Raw genomic sequence first — 19,752 nt, 5'->3', positions numbered from 1 at the left:
GGGCAAGAAACGATGGATGGAAACTATTCAAGGAGTGAAGCAACCTGGAATTAAGGAGAAACTTCCTAACAGGACAATTAACCAGTGGAACAGCTTGCCTCCAGAAGTTGCGGGTGCTTCATCACTTGAGGTTTTTAAACGAAAGACTGGATAGCCACCTATTTGAAATGGTATAAGGATTCCTGCTTAAGCAGTAGGTTTGTCTTTCTTTCTTTCTTTCTTTTTCTGTCTGTCTGTCTGTCTGTCTGTCTGTCTGTCTGTCTGTCTGTCTATTTATCATCTATTTTATCAAGTACGAATTGGTACTATACAAAGATATACTGTATATGGTTATTATCTATAAAGTCTTACATGGCTTAAGGCCAGATTATTTACGGGACCATCTCCTGCCGTATACCTCCCAGACACCAATAACATCTCATAGGGTTGGCCTTCTCTGCGTCCCGTCGACCATGCAATGCAGGTTGGCAGGGCTGCAGGGGAGGGCCTTCTCGGTGGCTGCACCAGCTCTATGGAACCAACTTCCCCCCGATGTCTGTATTGCTCCCACCCTGCTGGCCTTCTGAATGGCTACAAAGACCTGGCTTTGCCAGCAGGCTTGGGGGGGGGGGCATGAATTGTACATCTTTCATGGCCAAATTGTATTGAATGATATCTATGTTCTGATTGGTTTGCTGAGTTGTGGTTTTAAACTGGGGTTATTGTTTTAATTTGTACTCCTTTTTATTGTTAACTGTCCTTGTTTATATTGTTTTAAGCCACCCTGAGTCCTTTGGGATTGGGTGGCATAGAAGTCAAATGAATAAACAAACAAACAAACAAACAAACAAACAAACAAACAAACATGATACTAGTAAGAGAGAAACTATTAAGAAAGGCAGGAAGAGGGAGATTGTGAGCCCGCTATATAGAGTGCTGGTGAGACCACATTTGGAATACTGTACTGTGTTCAGTTCCGGAGACCTCACCTACAAAAAGATATTGACAAAATTGAACGGGTCCAAAGACGGGCTACAAGAATGGTGGAAGTTCTTAAGCATAAAACGTATCAGGAAAGACGTAATGAACTCAATCTGTAGAGTCTGGAGGACAGAAGGAAAAGGGGGACATTTATTTATTTATTATTTATTTATTTATTACAGTGTTCCCTCGATTTTCGCGGGTTCGAACTTCGCGAAACGGCTATACCACGGTTTTTCAAAAATATTAATTAAAAAAATACTTTGCGGTTTCCCCCCCTATACCACGGTTTTTCCTGCCCGATGAAGTCATATGTCATCGCCAAACTTTCATCCGCCTTTAATAAATATTTTTTTAAATAAACTTTAATAAATAAACATGGTGAGTAATAATCTAAATGGTTGCTAAGGGAATGAGAAATTGTAATTTAGGGGTTTAAAGTATTAAGGGAAGGCTTGTGACACTGTTCATAGCCAAAAATAGTGTATTTACTTCCGCATCTCTACTTCGCGGAAATTCGATTTTCGTGGGCGGTCTGGGAACGCATCCCCCGCGAAAATCGAGGGAACACTGTATTTAGATTTGTATGTTAAAGGGTTAAATAAGGTTCAGGAGGGAAGTGTTTTTAATAGGAAAGTGAACTCAAGAACCAGGGGACACAATCTGAAGTTAGTTGGGGGAAAGATCAAAAGCAACATGAGAAAATATTATTTTACTGAAAGAGTAGTAGATCCTTGGAACAAACTTCCAGCAGACGTGGTAGATAAATCCACAGTAACTGAATTTAAACATGCCTGGGATAAACATATATCCATCCTAAGATAAAATACAGAAAATAGTATAAGGGCAGACTAGATGGACCATGAGGTCTTTTTCTGCCGTCAGACTTCTATATAGTAAAATATATCTAAGAAAGAATAGAAAAGAAGATATAGTAATAGAACATATCAATGAAAGAATAGAAGGAGAGATATAGGAATAGAAGAAAGGTATAGGAGATATAGGAGAGACTATAGGACAGGGGACGGAAGGCACTCTAGTGCACTTATGTACGCCCCTTACTGACCTCTTAGGAATTGGGAGAGGTCAATAGTGGATAGTCTAAGGTAAAGTTTTGGGGGTTAGGTGATGATACTACAGACTCAGGTAGTGAGTTCCATGCATCAAATACTCGGTTAGTAAAGTCATATTTTTTGCAGTCGAGTTTGGAGCAGCGTTTGGAGTTTGGAGTTAAAAGATCTCCAAGATCACTTCCAGATTTCTGTTCTATAAAATATAGAACGTATAATGCATGTTTCACAAGAATATAGTAAGAATATTTGAAAAAAAATCTTAGTGGAAAAAATTTGGAAGAGGCTCTCAAGTATAGCTCACCCTGTAGCAGGAGTTCCAGGTTCTGCCACTAGAGGCCCCTCCAAGGCTGGTTAAGGATCTCCACTAAAGCCATCTGGGGATGTGAAAGGCAGAGACATCCTGGGCTCTGCAGAGCTTCAACCCGTGGCCTCATGGAATGGGCGGCGTATCGACCTGGGGCTGGGAGGGCCAGATCCCACATTTACCCTCCACTGGGGAAACTGTGAGGCCCCAGACAGGCTGGGTTAGATGAAGGAGAGTTTGCTGTAATGAGGGCTGGGTGCAGTGAAATTCAGTGGTGAGAAAAGGATGGTTTTAGATGTGGGCAAGACAGACCAGATGCACAGGTATAATAATAGGTGGTACCTGGTTCAGTAGCAATAACTGCGAGAGGGATCTAGGAGTCCCGGTGGACAATCATCTAAGTAATATCTATCATTATCAGCCAGAGTGTGTTGTAACCACAAAAATGCCAGTGCAGTCCTTGGCTGCATTAACAGAGGGACAGAATAAAGATCGTGCAAAATGTTAGTACTGTTGTATGTGACGCTGGTAAGATCACACTTGGAATATGGATTGGTTGTGTGATTATTTTATTATTACAAGGGTTTTAAATTGCATTTTAAAATTGGATTTGCACACTGTTTATATTGTTGTGAGCCGCCCCGAGTCCTCGGAGAGGGGGGGCATACAAATCTAATAAATAATAATAATAATAATAATAATAATAATAATAATAATAAGGAGAAGCAGCTAGAGAAATAAGTGAAATACGAAGATCTAAAAATTGAGCTGCAATGACTCTAGCATAAGCCCGTGAAAGGGGTCCCAGTGGTACTTGGCACGCTGGACGCAGTGCCAAAGGATCTCAGTGGACATTTAAAAAACATCAGAATTGACAAAATCTTCCATCTGTCAATTGCAAAAGGCCGCTTTACTGGGGTCGGCAAACATAATTCGCCGCTACATCACGCAGTCCTAGGTGCTTGAGAAGTGCCCGACTTGTTTGCTGTGTTGTATTGACATAATAATAATAATAATAATAATAATAATAATAATAATAATAATAATTTCTGATGGGAAGATTCTCTTTTTGAGGCAGAGCACTGATTTTTCTCTGGGTATTTTTAGAACATGCCGAATGTTCGAGACCACGATGCCTCGGTGTATTTGCGTCTCCAAGGTGACGCCCTTTCTGTGGGTGGCTATGAGTCAAACCCCATCTTCTGCGAGGAGGTGAGTTGTGTTTTTAAGGAATCGCAAGGAGGAAGTGCTAACATTGCAGAAGCTGTCGGGTGTGGGGGGGGAGGGCTGTGTTGGTGGGGCTGGGCGCTAAAGCAGGTGTTCAAAAGGAGATTTTGTTGTACATACAAAACCCACAAAGACATTAAGATTGACCCCCCCCTGATTTTGACCGCCTCGATCCTGGCAAGCAGAGGAGGGGCTCCTGGGTAAGGAGGGGGTCTCTCTGGATGCCCTTTGCCCCTAACCTCTGCTTTTTTAAGTTTATTCATTTGCAGTATATAAAATTGCAATGTTAGAATCAAAAATATATTCTTTTAGAGCAGTGGTTCTCAACCTGGGAGTCGGGACCCCTTTGGGGGGTTGAACAACCGTTTCCCAGGGGTCACCTAAGACGTGGTTAGTAAATCCACAGTAACTGAATTTAAACATGCCTGGGATAAACATATATCCATTGTAAGATAAAATACAGGAAATAGTATAAGGGCAGACTAGATGGACCACGAGGTCTTTTTCTGCTGTCAGTCTTCTATGTTTCTAAGACAAATTTCCCATGGGGTTAAGAACTAAAGCCCCTTGGAACATATTTTTTACAATCCGACCAATCAGGCGTTGACAGTTGGGACATCCCTGCCAATCAGCTTCAAGCTCTGTTGGGAGAATTCACGCTTGACATATGGTTGGGGGTCACCACAACATGAGGAACTGTATTACGGGGTCGCAGCGTTAGAAAGGTTGAGAACCGCTGTTTTAGAGGGAGGCAAAAATGTCAACTGAAAAGGTGAAGGGAGGCATTTCAGGGGACTAACCAACCCCAAGGCCGCAGATCCAGGCTTTCATTCCTTCTCTGAAGGCCACTGGGGTGGGGGTGTCCACCTCACCTTGAGGTGTGTGTGTGAAATATTCCACAGGACGGAGAGTAACGTTAAAGAAGGCGCTCTTCCCAGACCCCCATCACATCCCTTCCCTGCCTGACCAAGTGGGATGGGGATGGGCTGATGTAACGGGACAAAATTGATTCCTTAGGTAGCATGCCATGTAGGGCTTTAGAAGTCATTATAACCGAGACCTGGAATTGGACTGACAATCAGATCTGCACCCAGCGCAGTTCATGCAGCAGAGGTGTTAGCTGTGCCCTTCTTTGAGTGCCCAAAATGGTTCACCTGCTCCCTTTTTTTTTAACCAGCTGAAGCTTCTAAGTCCTTTTCAAGGGAAGCCCCATGTAGAGCCTGGAGCAGTAATCCAGATGGGAGACAGCCAGAGCAGAAGGGATTGAAAAAAGAGCCTTCTTATAGGAGAGTGCACACAGTCAACAAAGCAGTGGATGTGATGTGCCAGTGCCTGGAGGCTGTTGGGGTCTGGATGGGTGTCAACAGACTCAAACTCAACCCTGATAAGACGGAGTGGCTGTGGGTTTTGCCTCCCAGGGACAATTCCATCTGTCCGTCCATTACCCTGGGGGGGGGGGAATCACTGACCCCCCTCAGAGAGGGTCCGCAACTTGGGCGTCCTCCTCAATCCACAGCTCACATTAGAGAAACATCTTTTAGCTGTGGCGAGGGGGGCGTTTGCCCAGGTTCGCCTGGTGCACCAGTTGCGGCCCTATTTGGACCAGGAGTCACTGCTCACGATCACTCATGCCCTCATCACCTCGAGGCTCGACTACTGTAACGCTCTCTACATGGGGCTACCTTTGAAAAGTGTTCGGAAACTTCAGATCGTGCAGAATGCAGCTGCGAAGCTTTCCTAAATATGCCCATGTTACACCAACACTCCGCAGTCTGCATTGGTTGCCGATCAGTTTCCGGTCACAATTCAAAGTGTTGGTTATGACCTATAAAGCCCTTCATGGCATCGGACCAGAATATCTCTGGGACCGCCTTCTGCCGCACAAATCCCAGCGACCAGTTAGGTCCCACAGAGTGGGCCTTCTCCGGGTCCTGTCAATTAAACAATGTCGTTTAGCGAGGCCCAGGGGAAGAGCCTTCTCTGTGGCGGCCCCGGCCATCTGGAACCAACTCCCCCCAGAGATGAGAATTGCCCCCACCCTCCTCGCCTTTCGTAAGCTCCTTAAAACCCACCTCTGTCGTCAGGCATGGGGGAATTGAGATATACCTTCCCCCTGGGCCTATACAATCTATGCATGGTATGCTTGTGTGTATGCTTGGTTTTTATTAAGGACTTTTAGTAATTTAAATATTAGCTTTGTTTTATGCTGTTTCTTCTTATTGTTGTTAGCCGCCCCGAGTCTACGGAGAGGGGCGGCATATAAATCTAATGAATGAATGAATGAATTAATTAATTAATTAATGCAGAACCTTTGCTCCTCCACTGGAAGAGCTCAGGTTGGGGAACCGGGACTGCATTGGGCCTGGGGACAGAGTAGCCATAGCCCCGGCTATTGCGCCTCTCATGATGGCTCCTTGCATGTTCCCGTCACATGCCGGAAAGAACATGGGTTACACAACAATAACAATAACCCTTAGACACCGCTTCCCAGTGCTTTTACAGCCCTCTCTAAGCGGTTGACAGAGAGTCAGCCTCTTGCCCCCAACAATCTGGGTCCTCATTTTACCCACCTCGGAAGGATGGAAGGCTGAGTCAACCTGGAGCCTGGTGGGATTCGAACTCTCAAATTGCAGGCAGCTGGCAGTCAGCAGAAGTAGCCTGCAGCACTGCACTCTAACCACTGCACCACCACAGCTCAACCTACCTTTGATTGCTGTCTGCCCCACCCTTCCTTAAGGTGACAAGTGGCCTTGGTCCTTGGCCTGCCATTCGGTGAGAATGAAGTGTGGTGACTTGGCACTGACTTAGGAGATGCTGGGAGGCTTCTTGCATTAATATTAATGGTGGAGGCTTGATTGAATCACAGATGAAGAGGCCATTGCTTTATTGGATTGATCAGAGCGGGCAGGTTTAATCAGGGAAGCAGCAGAGATTCAAACGTCCTTTCCTGACGCCTGAGGGCAAAGGCTCCATTTGAGGGCAAAGTGACGAAGGCAAAGCAAGTGAGGAAACCTGCGTTGGTTGCATAAGAACTTGTTCTGTCGGCGTGTTTCAACCACCCGTAATTACAGGGTAATTAGTCCAGGAAGACACACACCACACGATAAAAGGAAAACCCAAAAGTTTTTATAAACAGAAAAACAGAAACAGCTCCCTTTTTAAATGTCAAAGGGATTTTCTGGTACACACAAAGCACAGGTTAAGTGCAATCCAATTGCTCACCCAATAACTGGGAACTTGAGTCCAATTCTAAAGTCCAGAGAGTCCACACACAATCTTGAACAGCACAAAAACCACAATCTTGATGAAACAATGAATCAGATAAACTGCCATGAGGCTAAAACACTAGGTTGCACTTTTATCTGTAGCACTAATTACAGCAGCCCCACCCAACCAGAGGTGGCCTCATTTTCTCTTGTAATAATCCTTCAAATGTTGTCTCCTATGCATCACTCTACGCATGCGTGGATGTGTCATTAATTAAAGGTATAAATAGACAGATACAGACAGATGTAGATAGAGGATAGACAGACAGATAGAAAAAGACAGAAAGAAAAAAGTAACAGAGAAAGTCAAGCAGGCAGGCAGATAAGATGGCAGGCAGATAAGGATGATACAGATGATTGATCTCCTCCTGGGCTGTCTGCCAAACTCCCCTCTTCCCTGTCACTCACGCTTCCTTGGTCAGAGGAGGTTTGTCGGCAGATTCCATCGGGAGGAAAACAGGCCTGTGGCATGTGGATGTTTCCCCCACATCCACCTGCACATTCCTTGGGGCAGGAGCTGGGCCAGAGCTAACCACAACAGAAATGCTCTCTGTGCCATCCAGTCCAGGAAACACACCTCGTTTCCTAGGCTCTGGGTCTCCAAAGAGTCTGGGGGAATGGTGGCCATTCAGGATCTTAGGAGGAGCTGATACTTGGAATACTACTGGATCCAGTTCTGGTCCCCATGAGACCTTGGAGAGACTTGCTCAGTTTAGTTTATTAAATTTATAATTTAATTTAGTTTATTAAATTTATAGGCTGCCCAACTCCTGTCGGACTGTGGGCAGCAAGAACTGCAACGCTCTCTACATGGGGCTACCTTTGAAAAGTGTTCGGAAACTTCAGATCGTGCCGAATGCAGCCGCAAGAGCTATCATGGGGCTTCCTAAATTCGCCCACGTTTCTACAACACTTCATGGCCTGCACTGGCTACCGATCGGTTTCCGGTCACAATTCAAAGTGTTGGTAATGACCTTTAAAGCCCTACATGGCATCGGACCAGAATACCTTCGGAACCGCCTTCTACCGCACGAATCCGAGCGGCCGATAAGGTCCCACAGAGTTGGCCTTCTCCGGGTCCCGTCGACCAAACAATGTTGTTTGGCGGGCCCCAGGGGAAGAGCCTTCTCTGTGGTGGCCCCAGCCCTCTGGAATCAACTCCCCCCCAGAGATTAGAACAGCCCCCACCCTCCTTGTCTTTTGCAAGTTACTCAAGACCCACCTATATCACCAGGCATGGGGGAACTAAGAGAAGAAAGTGTGTTCAAAAGCCGCAAGGGAGTAGGAGTGGAATCGGATGTGTCATTTGCCACCATGACTGTGGTGTCTATTTTCTGCCTGCTGACATGTTGTAATCGGTGCCTAATGTCTGCCGTGGATATTTTGCTATTCCAGGCGTTGGACGATTTTGCTTTTGGTCTCTTCAATCTGGACTGGGATGTATTTACACAGCATATTGAAGGTGCTATCAACCGAGTCCCAGCCCTGGAGCAAACTGGAATTAAATCAACTGTCTGTGGACCAGGTAAGTGGGGATGCCGCAAAGCCCCTGTGGGGAACGGGGTCTTCAGAGGGATTTCGGGCAACCCAGACGCGTGGGGTCACTCATGAATTCGAATCCTAGAAAGAAGACTTGGAGACATTCTCTCTCTGGGTGAAGTGACACGGTATAGAGCCATGTACCTCTTTTTATTTTGGGAACATAAGGAAATGGGGATAATTACACGTACATGTCAAGTGATACACAAAAATAACATAACTTCAAGCATGTCTTTGAGTTCTTCCTTTTCCCACAGATATCACAAACCAATTTCCTAGAAACTCTTCCTAGAGCAAATGTTTCTCACACCTAATTTCTCTGAAGCCTTCCGCCTTATCACAACCAATCTCCTTAATCACCCTCTCATCCTGTGTATGCTTCAGGCAATGTAAATCTCCCCCTTTGATCGTATAACTGGCTTATCCTGGCTTATAATAGATTCAGAGTAAGCAGAGTATTTTTATGCTAGAGGTCCAGATAAAAGTCCTATTCTTACATTTAAGCCATACTGCAACAGGTAAGGACCCCCAAACTTCATAAAAGTATCCACAATATTAAGAACTTCCCTGAAAAGAGGAGGGGAAACAGAGCAAACACCTTTAATCTGATTTTTGTTTTTTACTCTTCACAATCAGTTCTGTGTTAGCAAAAACTTCAGAAGAGAAGGATTTAGGGGTAGTGATTTCTGACAGTCTAAAAATGGGTGAGCAGTGTGGTCGGGCGGTAGGAAAAGCAAGTAGGATGCTTGGCTGCATAGCTAGAGGTATAACAAGCAGGAAGAGGGAGATTGTGATCCCGCTATATAGAGCGCTGGTGAGACCACATTGGGAATACTGTGTTCTGTTCTGGAGACCTCACCTACAAAAAGATATTGACAAAATTGAACGGGTCCAAAGACGGGCTACAAGAATGGTGGAAGGTCTTAAGCATAAATCAGGAAAGACTTAATGAACTCAATCTGTATAGTCTGGAGGACAGAAGGAAAAGGGGGGACATGATCGAAACATTTAAATATGTCAAAGGATTAAATAAGGTTCAAGAGGGAAGTGTTTTTAATAGGAAAGTGAACACAAGAACAAGGGGACACATTCTGAAGTTAGTTGGGGGAAAGATCAAAAGCAACATGAGAAAATATTATTTTACTGAAAGAGTAGTAGATGCTTGGAACAAACTTCCAGCAGACGTGGTTGGTAAATCCACAGTAACTGAATTTAAACATGCCTGGGATAAACATATATCCATCCTAAGATAAAAATACAGGAAATAATATAAGGGCAGACTAGATGGATCATGAGGTCTTTTTCTGCCGTCAGTCTTCTATGTTTCTATGTTTCTAATCATATTTATGGCTGAGGCCTTTGGTAAACATAGATTGTTTTGGTAATTCTTCAACGCTGTTATGGAATTTAGCTGCACAGAAGGTTGGGCACTGTACCTTTCAGCTCAGTTTCCAATAGCCCACCTTTTAGGAAATGATCTACTTGGTTGATGCTACTGGCGGACTTTCAGTTCTCATCCATGTATTTCTTTTCTTTTTTTAAAATATTTTTAATTATAATTTTTAAAAACATAACAACCGGAAAAAAAAAAGGCAAATATTTACAAAGTGTACAAAGTGTATTTCTAAATACAGACTCAAACTCAACCATGATAAGACGGGGTGGCTGTGGGTTTTGCCTCCCAAGGACAACCCCATCTGAATGTCCATTACCCTGGGGGGGGGGGGAAATCACTGACCCCCTCAGAGAGGGTTTGCAACTTGGGCGTCCTCCTCGATCCACAGCTCATATTAGAGAAACATCTTTCAGCTGTGGCGAGGGTTGCGTTTGCCCAGGTTCGTCTGGTGCACCAGTTGCGGCACTATTTGGACCGGGAGTCACTGCTCACAGTCACTCATGCCCTCATAACCTCGAGGCTCGACTACTGTAATGCTCTCTACATGGGGCTACCTTTGAAAAGTGTTCAGAAACTTCAGATCGTGCAGAATGCAGCTGCGAGAGCTATCATGGGCTTTCCTAAATATGCCGATGTTACACCAACACTCCGCAGTCTGCATTTGTTGCCGATCAGTTTCCGGTCACAATTCAAAGTGTTGGTTGTGAACTACAAAGCCCTTCATGGCATCGGACCAGAATATCTCCGGGACCGCCTTCTGCCGCACGAATCCCAGCGACCAGTTAGGTCTCACAGAGTTGACCTTCTCCGGTCCCGTCAACTAAACAATGTCGTTTGGTGGGACCCAGGGGAAGAGCCTTCTCTGTGGCGGCCTCGACCCTTTGGAACCAACTCCCCCCAGATATCAGAGTTGCCCCCACCAGTGTTCCCTCTAATTTTTTGGGGGTGTGGGTGGAAAAGTATAGTGTCTGAGCGGCAGTCCCTTTGGTACTGGGCGGCACAGAAATAATAAACAAACAAACAAACAAAAAACCCACCCTGTTTTGCCTCAGAGAATTTCAAAATAAAATACTGTACTGTGTGTCTATAACAGTGAGCTCATAATAGGGCAACTCTATCAATATCAAAATGCCACTTAAATAGTTGAGCTAGTTTCAAACTAGATTTTGATTTTCTTTCTCTCTTCCTTACTCCCATTCTTTTTCTTTCTCTTTTCCTTCCTCTCTTTTTTCTATCTGTTTCTCTCTCTTCCTCTCTCTCTCTCCTTCCCTCTCACTCTTTCCCTCTCGGCTTCTGGGCAGGTTTGGAAAACTGTGAGTTGATGATGATTTTTAAGTGAGCGATTTCTCACTGCTCAGCTTAGAGGGAACTATGCCCCAAGCCCAACAGTCTCAACTCAACCCTGCCAGGAACTCTTACAGGCCCAGAAACTGCTGAGGCAGGCCTTTTCCTTGTCGGCTGGACATCCTTAGCAGAGTTTGCTTCTTCTTCATTCATAATTCCACTTTATATGATAAATGATGGCACTGAAGCCACATTCATCAGAGGAGAATGTCAGGAGGCCCGTTGTTGGCTGAAAGAAATTCCTTCCAGGTCTCCAGTGTGCCTCGGGGCGATAATTGAAGCAATTAACATATTTTCTCAGTGTATTGATTGTTTTTGCTCTGCTGTTGTAAATTCCACTGAGCCAGCTCTCTCTCTCTCTTTTAAAACTTTATTGATTTTATTAAAATTCACACACAGACTTACAAACATTTAACACATAATAGGGGTTACATTTACCCCTCTCATCTTTGAAGATTCATTTTTAATACAGAAAAAGAATATATTCATAATTCATTAAGTCAACATATTAATCTAAATGAAAAGAAGGATATTGTTCAAACATTCTAATAATATAAAAGTTACGGTAATAAAAAATATAAAATATAAAATCATTTTAGTATATTCATACATTTCTCATATTGTACAATTTTTGTTTTTCTTTTTATCTATCCACTTATAAACTTTATTCCAAATAGTATAAAATTCACATTATTCTTGGTCATTCAGCCTTCTTGTCATCATATCCATCTTTGCACAGTCTAAAATTTTCTTTATTATCTCTTCTTTTTGGGGGATATTTTCCCCCTTCCAATTTTGTGCATAAACTATCCTAGCTGCTGTTAAAATATGAACTACCAAATACAAAATATATTTTTTATAATTCCGCTTGGTTATGCCTAACAAATAGAAGAAGAGATATAGGAATAGAAGAAAGGTATAGGAGATAGAGGAGAGCAATAGGACAGGGGACGGAAGGCACTCTAGTGCACTTGTACTCGCCCTTTTCTGACCTCTTAGGAATCTGGAGAGGTCAACCGTGGATAATCTAAGGGTAAAGTGTTGGGGGTTTGGGGATGACACTATGGAGTCCGGTAATGAGTTCCACGATTCGACAACCCGGTTACTAAAGTCATATTTTTTACAGTCAAGTTTGGAGCGGTTAATATTAAGTTTAAATCTGTTGTGTGCTCTTGTGTTGTTGTGGTTGAAGCTGAAGTAGTCGACGACAGGCAGGACGTTGCAGCATATGATCTTGTGGGCCATACTTAGATCTTGTTTAAGGTGTCTTAGTTCTAAGCTTTCTTGCTTGGAACTACTACGGATGGTTCTTCCTGAGCTGCTTCCAAGGCCCTTCCGGTGTTTCCCCCTCTCTTCCCTCTTGCCCAAGGGACCGGAACTCTCCTGATCTACCACTTCACCAATTCTCACCTGAAAACATTGGGTGGGTCTAAGTCAGTTTCCGTGCCGTTGACTTCTTTCTGCGTTGATCCTTGGAGTTGGACCCTCTTTTTACTTGAGGAATTCTGCACCCAAGAATGGCGCAGAAAACCGACCGGTCGTGGACAGAAAGGGCCTCTCTGTAGACCTTCGCCTTCTGCCTTGCCAACTCTTATGTTTCTTGGATGAGTTGCCATCATGGGAGAAGATAGAAACATAGAAGTCTGACGGCAGAAAAAGACCTCATGTTCCATCTAGTCTGCCCTTATACTATTTTCTGTATTTTATCTTAGGATGGATATATGTTTATCCCAGGCATGTTTAAATTCAGTTACTGTGGATTTATCTACCACGTCTGCTGGAAGTTTGTTCCAAGGATCTACTACTCTTTCAGTAAAATAATATTTTCTCATGTTGCTTTTGATCTTTCCCCCAACAAACTTCAGATTGTGTCCCCTTGTTCTTGTGTTCACTTTCCTATTAAAACCACTTCCCTCCTGGACCTTATTTAACCCTTTAATATATTTAAATGTTTCGATCATGTCCCCACTTTTCCTTCTGTCCTCCAGACTATACAGATTGAGTTCATTAAGTCTTTCCTGATACGTTTTATGCTTAAGACCTTCCACCATTCTTGTAGCCCGTCTTTGGACCCGTTCAGTTTTGTCAATATCTTTGGTCTCCAGAACTGAACACAGTATTCCAAATGTGGTCTCACCAGCATTCTATATAGCAGGATCATAATCTCCCTCTTCCTGCTTGTTATACCTCTAGCTATGCAGCCAAGCATCCTACTTGCTTTCCCTACCGCCTGACTGCACTGTTCACCCATTTTGAGACTGTCAGAAATCACTACCCCTAAATCCTTTTCTTCTGAAGTATTTGCTAACACAGAACTGCCAATACAATACTCAGATTGAGGATTCCTTTTCCCCAAGTGTATTATTTTACATTTGGAAACAATAAACTGCAGTTTCCATTGCTTTGACCATTTATCTAGTAAATCTTAATCATTTACCATATTACAGACGCCTCCAGGAATATCAACCCTATTGCACACTTTAGAGTCATCGGCAAATAGGCAAACCTTCCCTACCAAACCTTCCCCTATGTCACTCACAAACATATTAAAAAGAATAGGACCCAGAACAGACCCTTGTGGCACACCGCTTGTAACCTGACTCTGCTCAGAATACTCACCATTAACAATAACTCTCTGATGTCTACGCTTCAGCCAGCTGCAAATATCTCGGTTCTTGTCACATATGCCAGAGGACAAATGGTCCAAGTCCTTCCGATGGAAACATCTTGCTTTGCCAAGCAGGAACGAAAGACGGTTCCCTCCACAGCTGATTCATTGGCCTCTTGATACGTTCCATGCTAGTCTTAGCTACATAGCTCGTGTGGGAGGCAAGTCGAAGGCACCTGGATTTGGGTTGTGCAATACAGTTTCAACAATTACGTGCATGCGGGCAATGTGTCAGTGCGCTATATGTGGTGATGCAGCGTGTTTACTACCATCAAGGCAACAACAGATCTACCACATCAAAGGAGCAGATGGACCAGAGCTGCTACAATAATAACTGGATCAGTGTAATGATATTATTAGGGCTCTTATATTTAACTCCTGGTGAGCATGCGTTAGAAACATTGGTATTTTCCAGACTCTCTGGGAAGAAGGGTCAGAGATCCGGACCCTGGGATCTTATAGGGTCTGGGAAAAATGGACCCTATAGGGCTTCTTTGAGCATTTTCAGCTGTCCAAGTTCATGCTTGTCTCAGCTATAGGAAAGCTACCCAAGAGCGTGAAAAGACAGAAAAAATAATCTCTTAACTGCAGCAATAAGTCTAGCAATAAGTCTAAGCTGGATCATGGCATCGGACCAGAATATCTCCGGGACCACCTTCTGCCGCACGAATCCCAGCGACCGATTAGGTCCCACAGAGTTGGCCTTCTCCGGGTCCCGTCGACGAAACAATGTCGTCTGGCGGGGCCAGGGGAAGAGCCTTCTCTGTGGCAGCCCCAACCCTCTGGAACCAACTCCCTCCGGAGATCAGAACTGCCCCCACCTTCCTTGCCTTTTGCAAACTCCTAAAAACCTACCTCAGGTATGGGGAAATTGATTCCCCTAGGCCATTTCATTTTATGTATGGTTTGTCTGGGATACATGACTATTTTTTTTTAATATAATGGGGTTTTAAACTGTCCGTTTTTAACCATTAGATTTGTACTATGTATTGTTTTTGAAAGCCAATCCGAGTCTCCGGAGAGGGGCGGCATACAAATCTAATTAATAATAATAATAATAATAATAATAATAATAATAATAATAATAATAATAATAATAATAATAATGGGCTTAGCCTGCCAGCAAAGAGCCCTGGTGGTGCAGTGGTTAGACTGCATGTACTGCAGGCAATTTGTGCCGATTGCCTGCAATTTGGCAGTTCGAGTCTCACCAGATTCAAGGTTGGGTAAAATGAGGACCCAGATTGTCGGGGACGCTTAGAGAGAGCTGTAAAGCATTGTAAAGCAGTATATAAGTCTAAATGCTGTCGGGGAGGGGGGGAAGGTCTGGCAAGGCCCCCACTCGCCTGGGTTCATGCTCTGTCTCCCCGCTGCCGGCTTCTTCCAAGTTGCTGCTTTTTGTAACTTGACAGCTGCCCCTCCAGATGTCAACCGCTGAACTGAGCTGAGCTTCAACTAAGTTGAACGGAGCGAGAATATTTATAGCTCACCTTTTCTCATAGTTCAATCCCCAAACGAATAAATAGACTTTACTGGCAGAAACCGAATCAGCTCTTTTAAGCCTCTGACTTTCCTCTATTAGTCATAATGGAATAAATATTAAGCGGAAGGGGAAAAAAAATGCAAAACGGTCCTTTCTTGCAATGTGTGGGTTAAGTAAGAGAAAGATGACTGTCTCGGAGACGGGTTTTAAAAATGCGAACAACTCCATCAAGTATTTTCAGCTCAATTAGGGGAGGTTTTTGCCAAGGACTCTCAAGGAGACTTGTTTTCTTGAGCTGTAAAAAATAATAAGACTTGCTCTCAGGAAGAGGCAGAGACCACAATGAGGTCCAGGACATTTATTATTATTATTATTATTATTATTATTATTATTATTATTATTATTATTAATTAGATTTGTATGCCGCCCATCTCCGAAGACTCGGAGGTGGATGAAGTGGCTGCCAGCTTTTATCTGCACCCCCATGGTCAGCAATAGGGAGCTGCAGATGGGCTGGTGCTTCTCTCTCTCCCCCCTCCCTCTTTCCCTCTCTCTTCTTTCTCCTCCCTCTCCCTTTCCTCTCTGCTCTCGACTTTTCCCTCTCCTCTCTTTTCCCTCTCTGTCCTCCCTCTCTCTATTCTCCCTCCCTCTCTCTTCTTTCTCCTCTCTTTCCCTTTGCTCTCTCCTCTCCCTCCTCTCCCCTCTCCCCCTCTCTCTATTCTCCCCTCTCTCTTCTTTCTCCTCACTCTCCCTTTCCTCTCTGCTCTCCCTCCTCTCTCCCCCTCTCTCTATTCTCCTTTCTCTCTTCTTTCTCCTCACTCTCCCTTTCCTCTCTCCTCTCGACTTTTCCCTCTCCTCTCTTTTCCCTCTCTGTCCTCCCTCTCTCTATTCTCCCTCCCTCTCTCTTCTTTCTCCTCTCTTTCCCTTTGCTCTCTCCTCTCCCTCCTCTCCGCTCTCTCCACTCTCTCTATTCTCCCCTCTTTCTTCTTTCTCCTCACTCTCCCTTTCCTCTCTGCTCTCCCTCCTCTCTCCTCTCTCCCCCCTCTCTCTATTCTCCCTTCTCTCTTCTTTCTCCTCACTCTCCCTTTCCTCTCTGCTCTCCCTCCTCTCTCCTCTCTCTCCCCTCTCTCCCTCTTCTTTCTCCTCCCTCTCCCTCTCTCCCTTTCCTCTCTCCTCTCCCTCTTCTCTCTCCTCTCTTCTCCCTCTTTTCTCTCCTCTCCCTCTCCTCTCTCCTCTCCTCTCTCCTCTCCCTCTGTCTTCTCTTCTTTCTCCTCTCTCCTCCTCTCTCTCTCTTCTTTCTCTTCTCTTTTCTCTCCCTCTGTCCTCTTTCTCGTCTCCCTCCCTCCCTCTATTTTCTCTCCTCTTCTCTCTCTCCTCTCCCCCTCTCCCTTTCTCTTCTCCTTTCTCTCTCTCTCTCTCTGTCCTCTCTGTCTCTATTGTTCTCCCCCCTCCTTCCCTCTTCTTTCTCTTCTCTCTCTTTCTGTCCTCTCTCTCCCTCCCTCGCTCTTCTTTCTTATTTCTCTTCTCTCTTTTCTCTCTGTCCTCTCTCTGATCTCCTTCCTCCCCCTCTCTTTTCTCCTCTCTCTCTCTCACTCCTCTCTTTCTCTTTTTCTCTCCTCTCTCTCTCTTCTCTCTCTTCTTTCTCTTCTCTCTTTTTTCCTTCACTCTCCCCCCCCCTCCTGTCATTCATTCCCAGAAATTAGAAGATTCTGTACTTCTTGATGTGGGTCTGACTCTTGGTGTGCTTACGATATCTAAAGTTGCAGCATTAGCGCACAGGATTAAAGGCGGAATTGCGGCGCCACATTTAATCCTCTCTCTCTCTCCTTCTCCATGCCCCAGAATCCTTCACTGCAGACCATAAACCTCTCCTAGGGGAAGCACCAGAAGTCCGTGGCTTTTTCCTAGGATGTGGCTTCAACAGTGCCGGTAAGGACCAAGCCCTAAAGTAACCCTAGCAGGCTTCCCAGGCAGAGCGGTTGGGGAAATGGGCACCCGCCTGGCGCCTGGCATGGGAGGTCCATAAGAACAAGAAGAAGGGACTGGCCAGTGGGGCCAAGCCATGGGCCCAGGACGCCCTGCTTGGGGGAAGAGTGGACGGAGAGGGGAAGAACGTTTCAGAAGCCACCCAAAAGCACAACTCCAACTTCATCCGGGGGAAGAGCTGTTGGGTTCTAGTGAGATTTGCTGTTTGTGAGCGTGGAGAAGGGGTGGAAGTATTTTGCTTGTGGTTTTCACATCCAAGAACGGCCCCCACCCTCCTTGTCTTTCGCAAGTTACTCAAGACCCACCTATACCGCCAGGCATGGGGGAATTAAGACATCTCCCCCAGGCTTTCTTATATTTTATGTTTCGTATGTATGTGTTGTATGGTTTTTTAATTGTTGGGGGTTTTAAATGTAATTTTATTATTAGATTTGTTCCATTGTTATACTGTTTTTATTGTTGTTATGAGCCGCCCCGAGTCTTCGGAGAGGGGCGGCATACAAATCTAATAAATTGAATTGAATTGAAGAAGTGTGTAGTAGGTGAGAGCACCATGAAGACAGCAGCAGCAGAGAAACACCCAGTTAAATAAATGTGCTTGGTGTGGGAGCTCCATTGGCCATCCCACTCCACTCCACAGCCTTGTGGGTGTCTTGCCCAACCTGGCACCCTCACCCTGCCACAGAATTTGGGAGACACCCCTAAACACACACCCACACCCATTTTCAAAGGCTTTGCTGCACAGAAGCAGCATCTGCCCTTGGCCATTTGCCTTGCCTCTCCTACCATCATGGCTTCTGCCCCACCCTCGGAGGAGGTGAAGGTGGGGTTTCCCTGGCACCGAGGAGCAAGTCTTGGTGTTTATCCACAGGGGTCTCCTCTGCTTTCCTCAGCCCTTATTTGAGCTCCTGGTTAATTTTATCCCCCGCAGCTTCTAATTCTTCAGATCACCATGTAGCTTTGAGTGAAAAGCTGCCGCCTGTAAAAGGTCACATTTAAATAAATTTGCAAGCTGGAAAGACCATTTCGAGCCAATAAGCGAGCGAGGACCCTGCAAGGTTTGTCAGAAAATAGATTTCTTCCACATGTAGGAAATCAGAAATCCGGTTGTCTATGGCAACCAGAGTTGTCCAGTAAAAGAAGAGGCCCTGATTTAACGGCAAAGAATCAGTAGAAGGTGCATTTTTTATTTTTATTTTTATTTTTATTTATTATTATTATTATTATTATTATTATTATTATTATTATTATTATTTTATTTATTTATTCATTTATTCATTTATTATTTTATTTATTTAGTGTTGGTCATGACCTTTAAAGCCCTACATGGCATTGGACCAGAGTACCTCCGGAACCGCCTGCTACCGCACGAATCCCAGCGACCGATAAGGTCCCACAGAGTTGGCCTTCTCCGGGTCCCGTCGACTAAACAATGTCGTTTGGTGGGCCCCAGGAGAAGAGCCTTCTCTGTGGCGGCCCCGGCCCTCTGGAACCAACTCCCCCTGGAGATTAGAACCGCCCCCACCCTTCCTGTCTTTCGTAAACTACTTAAGACTCACTTATACCGCCAGGCATGGGGGAGTTGAGACACCTTTCCCCCAGGCTTTTTTATACTTTGGTTTATGTTTGGTATGAATGTGTTGTTTGGATTTTTAAATAATGATAGGGTTTTATATGTTTTTAATATTAGATTTGTTCCACTGCTATATTGTTTTTATTGCTGTTGTGATGTCTTCGGAGAGGGGCGTCATACAAATCTAATAAACAAACAAACAAACAAACAAACAAACAAACAAACAAATAAATTTTGTCCAATACACAATAATACACAATGAAGGTTATAGAGGATATAGTAGAGAAGAAATACGAGATATAGGAGAGACTATAGGACAGGGGGTGGAAGGCACTCTAGTGCGCTTATGTACGCCCCTTACTGACCTCTTAGGAATCTGGAGAGGTCAACCGTGGATAGTCTAAGGATAAAATGTTGGGGGTTAGGGGATGATACTATAGAGTCCGGTAAGGAGTTCCACGCTTCGACAACCCGATTACTAAAGTCATATTTTTTTACAGTCAAGTTTGGAGCGGTTAATAATAAGCTTGAATCTGTTGTGTGCTCTTGTGTTGTTGTGGTTGAAGCTGAAGTAGTCTTTGACAGGCAGGACATTGCAGCATATGAAGGAGCATCTCAGTGCGCCCTCTGACCTCTAGCCCTCCCCTTCCACAGGAATGATGCTTGGAGGAGGTTGTGGGAAGGAACTGGCCCACTGGATTATCCACGGACATCCGGAGAAGGACATGTTCAGCTATGACATTAGGTGAGCAACAGCTCCTCGTTGGCGTCCTGCCAAGCAAATTCAAGATTGGTCCCTGATCCAGGGAAGGTGGTGGGATAAATGCTTTTTCTGCACTGGGAGTGGGGAGGGCTGTTCTTATAGCACACACCCCCGCCAAGCCCTTGAGTGGACCACATGACTTCCCCTGCTGCCCCCAGGGCAGCTTTTGC

At 44.7% G+C, this 19,752-nt stretch overlaps 1 protein-coding gene across 1 annotated transcript in view; it reads left to right on the top strand.

The window, feature by feature from the left end:
• The window catches only part of SARDH (sarcosine dehydrogenase), a 66,310-nt gene that overhangs the window by 13,969 nt on the left and 32,589 nt on the right, over positions 1-19,752 (top strand). Inside the window, exons 7-10 of the mRNA XM_070758941.1 lie at positions 3,445-3,549; positions 8,226-8,355; positions 17,103-17,189; positions 19,474-19,564. Coding sequence (XP_070615042.1) covers positions 3,445-3,549; positions 8,226-8,355; positions 17,103-17,189; positions 19,474-19,564 — 413 coding nt within the window. The remainder of the gene's footprint in view (positions 1-3,444; positions 3,550-8,225; positions 8,356-17,102; positions 17,190-19,473; positions 19,565-19,752) is intronic.

Source organism: Erythrolamprus reginae, chromosome 8 (genome assembly GCF_031021105.1).
Source record: "Erythrolamprus reginae isolate rEryReg1 chromosome 8, rEryReg1.hap1, whole genome shotgun sequence".
Taxonomy (NCBI): Eukaryota; Metazoa; Chordata; class Lepidosauria; order Squamata; family Dipsadidae; genus Erythrolamprus; species Erythrolamprus reginae.
Note: the sequence above shows the minus strand (reverse complement) of the source record. Positions and strands in the feature narration are given on the sequence as shown.